This window comes from Pundamilia nyererei, unplaced genomic scaffold, assembly GCF_000239375.1.
Source record: "Pundamilia nyererei isolate P.nyererei 1_Seehausen unplaced genomic scaffold, PunNye1.0 scaffold00051, whole genome shotgun sequence".
In the NCBI taxonomy this organism is placed as follows: Eukaryota; Metazoa; Chordata; class Actinopteri; order Cichliformes; family Cichlidae; genus Pundamilia; species Pundamilia nyererei.
The window spans coordinates 1,914,583-1,926,664 of NW_005187452.1; the positions used below are offsets into that span (position 1 = coordinate 1,914,583).

The following is a 12,082-nucleotide window of genomic DNA, read 5'->3' on the forward strand; positions in this document are numbered from 1 at the left end:
ATAACTCTGCATCTGCCAGAAAGACCGGGCGAACAAATATTCACTTTAATGCTCTTGTTTCTGTTTCTGTACAGTAAAACCAAAAACTCCAACAATCACATCAGTCAATGAACTCGAAGGGAATTTTGAAGTCAAGTGGACGTCAAACATGGAGGGATTTATAAACAATGAAATGACTGCTGTGGTGACTTACTATAAAAAAGGAGAAACAGAAAAGGTAGGAACAATGCCACAGTAACTATTTGTTCTGGAGATGTAAACATGGGCAACTGTCAAACTCATTTTTGTTCCTCCATACTAGACATCTGGACCTTTCAAACCAGCCACAGTTGATGAACTAAATTACTATGTAATAAAAGGTCAAGACCTGGATCCCAGTTCAGCATATGTGGTCAGCGTGAAAAGCTTCATAAGTCTGAGTGGCAAGTTCAGTGACAGTAGCGAAGAGTGGGAATTTGAAACTGGTAAGTATTGTCTTTATTCAGTTGTAAATTCTGTATTTCTTAACCGTGTTAAGAGGCCCAAATTATATTTCTATTACACATTCAGCTGAAAAATAATGAGTTTTAATATTAACTCTCAAACTAACTTTCATGGAAGCCGCTGTCTCCAGAGAAAAGTGGAGATGAGCTCCTCAGATTGTAACATTAAAGCTGAACTACAATGTCCTGTATTCAAATATAAAAGATCCTTGAATATCTCAAAAGCAAAGCGATGCATACTTTGCTGTGAAGGTTCAGTTTGTTCATTTGAATTTTTCTCCAAAACAACCGAATTACTATGATGTCATGTCCTTCTATTTACGTTCCAGAAAGTGCACTCACATTTGTTATTTGCATTAGTGTTAATATGTACTTTCTCCAAACACTTTGAATAATGTGGTTATTGCGTTAAACTTCCTGACTTATGTCACAATACAAATTGAACCTGTTCTTCATTATCATTTTCATCCTCTCCCCTGTTTTCATTTTTGCTTGAATTGTTGGTCACAAAGGTTTTGTTTATGCTTTTGGAAATGACAAAAAATACAAAAGCTGATTCATACTTTTGTCTGTATACAGTAGTGTTTGCTCATAGTTGTGTATTTTCTGTACAAATAGAAAAAGCATTAAACTTTTTTCAAACGCCTACCTTCACAGCTCGCTCCCCACACTACCTGCTCGTGGTTATCATCATCTGCCTCAGTATTGCTGCCGTCATCTTAAGCGCTGTTATGTATGGCAGTTATATCAAGTAGGTTGTGCATATAAAAAGTTAGTTTTTTCTGCCAGTGCACATTTCTCCTAAATACTAGAGCTTTTTTATTTTTTGTTGATTTATTTTTTTAACATTTCCTTTTAGGTTTAAAAGAAACTGGTGGGATGTAGTTACCAAACCTCCAAATCCAAGCTTTCTTAATATCTATCCAAGCAAGGAACAGGTGAGACATATTTCACACTAGTTAAAAGTTATGACTTGATAGTAATAATTGTGGGAAATTTTTATTAATTTTTTTTATTACTTTTTCATTAGTAGCAATTCATTGGATTTATGTTCTGTCCTTAACCTCCTAAGACCTGAAGTCTTCCACGGCATGCATTTTTAATTTCTCTTTGATATTTGGGCATATTGGGACTCAATGAATGTAAAAACAAAGAATTACCAGATTTTGGTTTTTTTACCTTAAATTTGTTTTTAGGAAAAATAAGAGCCACATATGAAGATATTCATTTAAAATTTTGATAGAACAGTAGCAGCATAATGTCCTCGTAAGTGGATATCAGGCCCTTGTAGAGCAAAATTGAGTATTTTGGTCTAAATAACCCAAAATGTGATGTCCACATATGTGGACGCCAGGTCCTAGGAGGTTAAATAGCAGTTTGGTTGGGACTGTTATACTCAGAAGAACAGTGTTATTTCCATCTGCGGTCATTTATATTCTTAGTATGGCTCTCTTCGCTGACTTCCTCACCCTTCCGTGTGTTTCATGAGAACAGATCAAACATGAATACATGGGCTGGAGGAGGTTTGCACCAATGGTAGGCAGGCTAAAACAACTTAATTAGTTCACTGAGTATAACATTTACTGACGGCGCCCTGCACCTTATATCGGATAGTACTTCTCACACAATCTGACAGGATTACAGCTGAGCTTGAATATATGACCTGCGTCATGTTTAAGACTGTTAATCCCTTTTGTTTAGGTCTTAAAACCTGAGCCATCCATTACCTCCACTATCTGCATTGAGCCCCTTATACCAGATGACAGTAAACTGGGGTCAGTATTGGCTCTATTGATGCATCAGCATTACAAGATATTTTCTTGAGGATTTTTATCTGGCAGTTTCAGTAATTGTTTCTCTACTCAGGTCGAAGATGTCACTGACAGACACAAGCAGTGGAAGCCTTCAGCAAACCAGTGGGATCAGCACAGGCTCCTCCGATCTCAGTTATGCGAATGCCGAACCCCCTGAGACTATGAACGAAGAACCTCCTATCACTAAAGCTGTTCATGATGTGCTTTCTAAACTTTTCCTGAATATTAGCCCCATATCACCAGTGACCACCAATCCCCTTACACAATTAATGAATATGCAAAAAAGCGATTTATGCTCAGCTCCTTACAGTCCGTGTAGTGTCCAAGCTAATGACACCAGTTCAGGATCATCTGTATTTGAAAATAAAACCTATTCCCTCCTAATCCCCGTCTCTGAACATCAGGCCATGACGGGCGACTTGGAGGCACAGGAGAAGGCTGAAATGCTTTGTGTCCCCGATTACCATCCCAGTAAGAGCGACACGGAAATTTGTCCTCATCAGCTGCTACCATCTTGTCAAGTTCCTGCTCAGCAAGATTCTGGTTCATTTCTAAGGCAACCAAACATGCCATATCAATCCTACAAAGCAGATTCTGGGACATTTTCGTATGAAGAAGACACCAGCTTGTCCTCTCTCTCTAGTGGGACTAACGCATCTGATTCTTGTGAATTTTCATCCAGAGCTGAGGCAGAGTTTGAGAGCTCTGATGAGGTCATGAGTGGTAAACCAAAGCTAGGTGAAGAGGTCACAATTTGTGATGAAAATCCCTGTTATGGTTGTGTGCCTAAAGGGTCAAACAGCTTTCTTGCAATGGATGATGACTACCAGGCACTTCCAAGTCTGGAGAAGCAACCTGATATTTTGCTTTTAGAGCAAGGAAATGGTGAGTACGAAAAATTATTCAAAAAGACTCCTCAAAGCATCTTAAGTGAAGTCTTTCCAGGTTTTATCCACAATGTCCAGGGCGGGCAGCTCCAAATACCTTTTCCCCCCTTAATGTCTGTTGACCACTCTGTGCCAATAATTACAGATGCTGGCTATCAAGCTGTGTAGCACTGTGACTGTGACCTATGGTTCATTCTTGAACTTGGATACGGTTTTAAAATTGTAACTCAAGAGCCAATTAGTGTCTGTTTTTTGCACTGCATGGGATCTTTACACTGTAAGTCCTGCTTTTACATATAAATGTATACATTTTCAATATAGAGCATCCACAGGTATTCATTCTGAAAACATTTCAACTGTAAATACTTTCTTTCTGAAGTTTTTGATTGAAAATTGTGAAGTGTCCATGAAACTTCCACATAAAATGACTGATATCAGATATCAACCAGTATGCGCCTGTAGCCTTAATATTTTCAGTATTTGTTTTCTACAAAGGGATAGGCAAAACAGCTCCTATCACATCATTTATCTACATTCCACATCTGATATTGAACAAAGTGAATTTTCTTTCTTCTTTTTGTTCAGTTTGGTTTGTGTTGCCGTTTGTTTTTAAATGTCATTCTGCATTTCTTTTTGAAGACAGATTCCTTAAATGCATAAAGGCTGAGATGACTAAGCTGTATCAAATCTGTCTAAAATGTCAACTCAGTAATCCCCTTGAGCCATTTTAGAGTTTTCATTTAAATCTCAGTTTAAAAGAATAGAAAAGATAGACAATTTGCCCATTAAGTCTAAACCTTTTAAGTAGGAATTACATTGGAAATGGCTGCACTCTCTGACTAAAACAAGCCGCAACACTTATCTGCCCTTCAGGGCTGCTGTTCAGAGTTATGAAATTACTTCCTCATTGCTCTTCTTTGGAACTGTTGATCTGTTTCCACAGAAGCACACGTCATCGCCTTCAGCATGTTGTAGTTGTCAAAATAAAAACATAGTTACTTTTTAATATATGCAACTGAAAGAAACAACTTTATTCTGTATTTGGGTGATGTGAATCTTAATAATTTTCTGTTGTATAAAAAAGTTCAAATAAATGTGAATACTTCTGAGTTGTGTTTCCTTCAACGAGACAAACAGGTTTGAATGATCCACAACAAGCTTTGTCCGCTGTGTGCTTTGGTACACCAATGAAATTTGGTAATGCATTTTTGAGATTATATCTTATACATAATTGAATTGACCATAATGCAAAATACAATTCAAAAGTATATACCTTAAGTAGGATACATGTTATTTGCTTTTTGGATCCCCATGTAGTAAATATGTGTACTTAAACATGACAGTGGACTAATGTAAACTAGTGTTTATGTGCTACTTAAAATAAAGACATCAAGCATTTATGGTGAGTGAAAGTCACTATATTCTATACTACATAGTGCATATATGTGTGTGTGTGTTCTGTATCCTGTTGCTTCTGTGTGTATGTATATGTGTGTGGCTGTGCTCAGTATTAGTGGTGGGCGCATAGGTTTAAAAGAAATGTTCACGCTTAACTGAACTGTACTGAACATGTACACTAAAAAGTCGAGGCCCTGTTGCAACATGTAAGGGAACGTCACCATTACTACACCATTGCTTGTGCTTCCACCTTGTGGTCTTAACATGAATAGATGCTATCTAGTAACTGTGCTGTGACTTAATAAAGCCAAAATAAAAAATATACTGACACTGACTTTCTGCAGCAGCTGACATATACAAAAATTCACATATCATGCAAACATAATATATATTTACCTGTTCCCCCATGTTTATACAAGTTATTTTAAATTAACTGTAAACAACTGGTTAATAAACCAGCTTTTCTGTCTATATTCAACTATTGGAAAAGGATTAAAAAACCTGTACAAGCAGCTTTACAACTCTCCTCCCACCTATAACCGCACTATTCCAATTCAACTCCACTCGAAGCAAATAAGATGCAGTATACAATATTTTCTGTAACAGGAAGAGCCTGTGTGGTAGACTATTGGAGGAGGAGCAGGATCGTGTTAACTGTGAGTCTTCTGATTGGAAGAACCAGCCAGGTAGGAAGGGTGTCCCAGCATAACCTCTGATTTAATCTGAGCTCCTAAGAAATTTTCTTTTATTGCTGAAACTCCTGCTTTTGTACTGACCACCTTTTCCACTCACCTGAAGCACAGACTGGAGCATGCAACAACAAGGCCGGCTCAGGCTGAGGCCGTGGCTGGAGGAACAGATTCAGTCTGGGAGGTATCCAGGAGTCAGCTGGCTGGACCAGGTAGATCACCTTCTTCTTACCACCATATCTACATACACCTACACACATATACAAATACAACTGGGGTTTGGAAAGTTTCCTATAGTTAAAATCACAGTAGGTAAACATAATAAGGCATTTATTCTTAAATAATCCTGGGAATAATACAACAAATCACAGTTTGTTTTCTTTTTCATTCAACAGTCAGCACGAATCTTCCAGATCCCATGGAAACATGCCGCTCGCCATGGTTGGAGTATTGAGCGAGATGCTACCCTTTTCCGGAGCTGGGCCATGCATACAGGTAAGAGCAAAACACTGACACTATGTGATTTGTTTCATCTGATTGTTTCTCGGCTCAATTCAGTCTGTTTTATCATCCATCTGTTGTACTGATCACTCTTACTGATCAGAACAAAGTTCTTATGCTACATTTTTTTCACTGCACGCTCGTGTTTCAATACAGAGCAACAAGAACTACAAACAGAAACCACAGGAACATCCCACAAATAACTACCAAAATCAATCCCTGGGCCAGAATCTCAGCGCTTTATTGATATTAGCGTTGAACTATAAAGATATTTATTTGTTTTTACAGTAAATAGTAATAAAAATTATCATACATATGTCATGAAAGATTATCTTGGTAGGGGTCTATTGTGTCCTGGTATCTTGATAGTTTAAGAGGTGAGCCCTGTCTTCACAGCTTCCCTGGTACAAGTCTGATCAGGGATCTGTTAGGGAGCTGATATGCTCCCCTAAAAATATACATCTAACAAAAAGATCAGGATAATTACTTTATTCGCAAAAACAAAAACAACAAAGTCATGGGAATGTTCAACACGGAATGTATTTTTTTAGGGTTACATACTTTAGAGAACAGATACAAAGTTTCTAAATGCTACTTAGATTGCATTGCAATCATTGTTTTAACGACCCTGATGAGATTTGCCTATAGACCGGTTTCTTCTGTTCTAGAAGTGTTTCCAGTGAAGAGCTCCACGGTTGTGTTGCTCAGTCTTTCTAGATCTACCACATTCCTGTTTACTTTCCAGCTAAGTGATGAGAGCTTGACGGCAACTTCAAATAAAACAAGCCTTATCCAATCAAACATAGACATGGTCTCTTTAAGGGTAAATAGTTGGCACTACAAGCTGTTGCAATGACGTTAGGGATGTCAGTTCAGTTCATGTAAGTCCCCTCTGACGCTCTCCAGTTCCAAACTGAAGCATTCTAATACATGTTATCTTCCCAGATCATTTAACTGATATCTTCTCATGAGTAGTCTGATAACCTTCTTCTAGTAATTTAATACATAACACTGAGTAATTTTCCTCACTCCTTTTAGTGGATCACACAGTTTTCACAATTCACAGAATATAAAACATATATTTTTCATAGTCTTCTATCCCCACATTATTGTTTTGGTCAATGCACAGAGAAGCATAAGTGCATGTGCGCATGTGTTAAACATGTTTCCGTCTTGGGAAAGTTGCGATTTATGACTGCATCTGCATCATGGGAAAGCTCCAGTTCACTTGCTGTGAATGCTCAAAGCGATCGAATTGCTGTCAAAGTACAACATTAAGGCTAAAAAAAAACAAGCTCTAAAAAAGAGACAAAACATATTCATGAAGTGTCTGTGTAAAAACACGGTGTGAAATAAATACTAAATTGATTTGAACACAAACCATAAAAAGCTACATGGAGTTAATGTCTTAAATAAAAAAAGGTCTTTGACATGAGACTTGTGGAAACCTTGATGAATGGGAGGTTTCAGTGGCCGCTGCCTGTGCCCCTTTAATTCCTGTTAGCCCTTGTCTGCTGTAAGTGATCCATAGTGGATCTTAAAGCTCCGGTGATTTTATTACTTTAACAGTTCTTTTCAGAAGGCTGGCTGAGAGCCAAGTTAAACTGTTGTGCTAAATTTGAGAAAGGCGACCATAGGATGAAGTCACCTGACAGCAGGGTTAATGATGAATGATGTTAACGATTCACCATTAAGCCTGGTCTGGCACCAGGTGATGGAGAATCTTGGTAACACTTCATGATAGGGCCCGCGATTAAGGGTTTAGTTCTTTTGTAATTAAATGGAATTTCGAATGCTTAAACATGGGTACACTAGAATAAAGAGGTAACAGATCAAGGTTTTACAAACAAAGAAACAATTTTACTGTGAGTACATTTAAGTACTGCATAAGTATCTTAATTATTTTGTAACTTGTTAATGATTTAGAGAAGAGAAAATGTATTTCCCCCCATCTTACACTTCTTGCCTATCTTGCCTAACTTAAAGTTATTTTACAAAAAAGGAGATTTAAATGCTTGTAAGGGATAACAGTCCTTTTTGCATTTCTATTGGTAAAATAAAGAAGCATTTGAAAAACAGACCATCCATGCACATCAACACAATGAATATTAAATAAAGATGTAGCAAAAATAAGGATGTAAAAATCTTCTTTTTCTATGACTATCTTTAAGTATTTGTAGGTAAATATAATTAAAATGTAATATTAAATAAAATACATTGAAATTCCAATCCAAACAGTGGACTTACACCCTTAGTGGCATATTGTGGTACAAACATGTGTTAAATGTGTGTAATAACACAATTTCGGAAAGCAGAACTAGGGAACAAGTCAAACATTATGCATACACTGGTTCTGATTTGATTACTTGTTGTTTTTATTGACAGTTGGGCTAGTGTCATTACAAAGAGTTGAAACCAAAGGCTGTGATTTTCAAACTAATCAGTCAACCACTAACTAGTCTCTGAAGATTACCGTGTGGTCCTTTCCTTGGTACTACTTTAAGGCTTCAGGAATTTTGCAGTGCTTACGTTGATATGTGCTTTGTATTACTTCTTGTTCCCTTTATTCACTTTAATGAGAGGAAACCAAAAACGGCATAGTGACATAGGTACACTGGTCAAACTACATCAGAATTTCCCTTTAAAAACCTTGTTTTGCTGGCCACAGCTGTGTTTTTCTTCCCCATTTTTACTATACAAAAAGTACTTTATTCAGCAATCACATAAATAGAGATTGTTACAGTACACATAAAGTCTATCTATGTACTGACAAGTGACTGAACAGGTTCAGGCAGAAGCAATGCTTATATATGCCTGGCTTACATTTGTTTCACTATAGCTAACCTACCCTAGAAAAGGAAAAGAAAACAACAAATACAAAATAATTTACTCATAACACTAAAAAATATCTTCGTAAATCATTCTTTTGAAACCCAAAAATTAATTGCAGGATTAGTTCACATTTTTACCCCAACAAGATAAATAAAATTTTTTATTATTTCTAGCTTTTTGTACAGTGAAAATATAAATACCTCTCAAATCTTAGACTAAAAAATAATTGTACACAGTCTGAGATGGACTTTGATTTTACGCAACTTTTTAAAGAACCAAATCGTGAAAGCCCATGCTGTGAGATTTTAGAAACAGTGGATTGGTGGGACCACAGTAACTTGGCTTGTTAATAATTAGTATCTAAAGGTACATTTAAAGGTTGATCCCCACAGTTCCACACAATAAAAAGAATGTTTGAGCATAATGGAGCAATTGCCTATATCGGTTATTGCAGGGCCTTATAGTTTACATCCACTGTTTTATACAAAATTGGTAGCATTTTTTTCTTTATTGCAGTCAGTGTGTTATTTCCATGTTCTTTTGTCTTCAATCAGAAACCAAGAAACTGCTACATGTACTACAATTTCTGTATCAGACTTGTAGTTCATTTTCCTTGTACTTCCTGTTGATTTACAAAATTTAATAAATTGAGTTTCCTTAATTATAAGACACATCTGACTATATTTTAAGGACTTCACACATTCCAAATTGTGATATTACTGTTAAGTATGTTAATAGGTGCAGCCACACCTTTAACTCTATTTAACAGTATAAAGAGTTTGGCTGTAGCTGCCTTCCATTGTTTTCTGGACTATTTTTCAGCCTCTATAATTACGCACACCCATGAGTATGATTATCTCTAGTAAATCACAAGGAAGGTGTGCCCTAAAGCGTATTCTGTTTTGTTGTCACTCTAACTGGGACCATGATTTTTAAAACAAATATTATGCTGTAACAAAGAAGCTGTGACACTTATAACTGAGGCCATCCATAGCCTAGTAAGGAGGATGTTTACTGAAGTCACTTGTGAAATGAGTAGGATCAGTTTCTCATTGACTTCTTTTCGATTTGGCTACTTGCAACCGGATGAGTTGCCCCCTGTTGGCCATTAGAAATATTGCAGGTTTAGAAGACGTGCTTTTGCTGTGTGCAGCTTTTAAATAAAGTCTGTATTTAAAACTATACACACCGCAGACTTCCCTAGCTACACACACCTGACCACAGTCTTTTTCTGACTTTATCATTAACCTTTCTGTATATGCTTCTTTAGGACGGTACCATCCAGGCAAAGATAAGCCAGATCCAAAGACATGGAAAGCAAATTTCCGCTGTGCCTTGAATTCTCTGCCTGACATCTGTGAGCTGCGAGAGCACAGCAAAAAGAGAGGCAGTAATGCCTACAGAGTCTACAGGATGCTGCCCAGCTCACAAACACAGAAACGCAGAAGAGGTAAGATACAGACTTAAAGTGTATTTCCCAACTTTACCTGCAAACACTGGCCTCATGTTTCAGTCCTACTCTCTCTCCTCTCAGGGCTGCGGTTATTCGACCGATCCAGAGAAAGACAGACCAGTTTAAGTGAATGCACATCTAATGACATGCACAACACACAGATTTGGCAACCCACAACAACAAGGCCCATTACAGACATACCACAGAAGGTGGAAGCTGTTGCAGAGAACACATTTACCAGCATTCAAAGACAGGGTGAGATGCTTTGTCTTTAAAGTGCTCTGTTGGTGTTTTGGATGTAAGAGACACTTTGAAAAGATTGATGATGGTTCTTGTTGGTATGCAGGGATGTGGGACGCCAAACCAGTGGACCAGGAACAGAGTGAGGCCGTCTTTAAGGTACTATATCTTAAATATGCTAACTAATCAAATGCAAACCAACAGTCTTGGTATTCTTGCAAAAACATGCGGTTTTTCCTCAGGAAACGAAAAATAATTGCTATGTAATTGAACTACATCATATTTGACTTAACCGAGATCAGTTTCCTGGGAATTTCTTTTTGCTGCAGTTTTGATGTGCTGCTCTGTATATCTGTTTGACTAACTTTCAGTGTTTTGTTTCCTGCAGCTGATGGATCACTTAAACAACACTGAGCTCTGGAACCAGACCGGGGAGCAGAGAGGATGGAGAACACACAATCTCTGGAACCACTGGCACTGTATGACGCTTATTTTATTTCTGCAAAGTATTATTAGTCAATAGTTAAATGAAATCTTAAATATGAAAAAACATAACCCTTCTACTTCACGGTACTAAACTGCAGTACAGCATTTTACTGTATGTGGATTTAATGTAAACATTTCCAATTATATTCAGTTTTATTCATATAGCGCCAAATCACAGCAACAGTTAAGGCGCTTTGTATTGTAAGGTAAACCCCCTAGAATAATACAGAGAAGACAGAGAAATGCACTGTGGAAGAGAGTCAGAGATTGATAATAACTAATGATTAAATTAAATTACATCCTGAAATGTTTTAATTTTACTCGGACAGAGTAAATGTAAACATGAACAGGAAGTGTGTTGTACTATATATTTTTGTATAAATATGGATTTTGGGGTGAGTAACACTGAGGGAAAGACTATGAGAATAACAAACAAACAAACAAACACAGCTCTATTAGGTAGATGAACGTTAAGCCTGACAGATCAAATTCAATATATTATGTGTACATGCAACAATCTGTAAAGTGGGATAAAATTAAATGCATTAAAGGTGTGATAACAGCCATGATTGTTGTCATGACTGCGTGTTTATGTGCTGTTTTATGCTTCTCAGGTCCTGGAGATGATAACTCATATCCTCTGCACACAGAGAACTGCAGCGATCTATTTGGTCCAAACTACATCAAGGAACTTTCCGACTGGTCCACACATCAGCAACCACTGATGCCATAGCTGTGCACCCAAGAACTCCATCTACCTTCTCTTTGTGTTTACTTTGTGTGTTTTTTCTTTTAAGCTTTCTTGCTAACCTTCATCCGTTTCCCTCTTATTGTTTTTCTGATAAGCTAATTGCAGGAAATAGGAGAAATGCGAGAGGGCAGGGAACATTGCTCTGTCATCCTCTCTGCTGAGCATGCTGGGATGAAGATCCAGTTCCAAGCCAAGCTTTACCTCTGTCAACATTACTTATGTTTAGATTTAGTGCCTAACACTCACAGAAATGACCCCAAGCTCGCAGATCTCATTTCATCGCAGTGCAGGATCAGTTTCTGTTCGCCCGTTTCAGTGAGCTTGACTGGATGTTTAGCCAGTAAATGAAGAACAAAGAATAAACAAAGAACAAAGAATAACAATTTGTAGGTTTGTGTTTGTGAGTGGAGTTCAAATCTCACTTTACCTGCATTCACAGAAAGCTGACCCAATCTACAATACGGTGTATTCTATATCCTTGTCCATTTGTAATATGTGTGCGACTTCTACATTTGTAAATTAATTTTACTACCTTTTGAAAAAAAACTT

At 37.3% G+C, this 12,082-nt stretch overlaps 2 protein-coding genes across 3 annotated transcripts in view; both read left to right on the plus strand.

Annotated features, from left to right (window-relative positions):
• The window catches only part of LOC102201325 (uncharacterized), a 16,207-nt gene extending 11,549 nt beyond the window's left edge, over positions 1 to 4,658 (plus strand). The window contains exons 6-11 of one of the 2 annotated variants that reach the window (XM_005733328.2): positions 185 to 217; positions 302 to 464; positions 1,140 to 1,233; positions 1,342 to 1,420; positions 2,184 to 2,257; positions 2,349 to 4,658. In XM_005733328.2, coding sequence (XP_005733385.1) covers positions 185 to 217; positions 302 to 464; positions 1,140 to 1,233; positions 1,342 to 1,420; positions 2,184 to 2,257; positions 2,349 to 3,351 — 1,446 coding nt within the window. In that variant the 3' untranslated portion in view covers positions 3,352 to 4,658. Of the gene's footprint in view, positions 1 to 74; positions 218 to 301; positions 465 to 1,139; positions 1,234 to 1,341; positions 1,421 to 2,183; positions 2,258 to 2,348 lie in introns of both variants that reach the window. The other variant, XM_005733327.2, reaches the window with a different exon arrangement.
• A 689-nt stretch (positions 4,659 to 5,347) lies between these two features.
• irf1a (interferon regulatory factor 1a) lies at positions 5,348 to 12,082 on the plus strand. The gene is made up of 7 exons (XM_005733329.1): positions 5,348 to 5,482; positions 5,666 to 5,765; positions 9,874 to 10,053; positions 10,138 to 10,311; positions 10,403 to 10,455; positions 10,685 to 10,775; positions 11,397 to 12,082. Exons 1-7 carry the CDS (start codon positions 5,393 to 5,395, stop codon positions 11,513 to 11,515), a joined length of 807 nt encoding a protein of 268 aa, XP_005733386.1. The 5' UTR covers positions 5,348 to 5,392; the 3' UTR covers positions 11,516 to 12,082.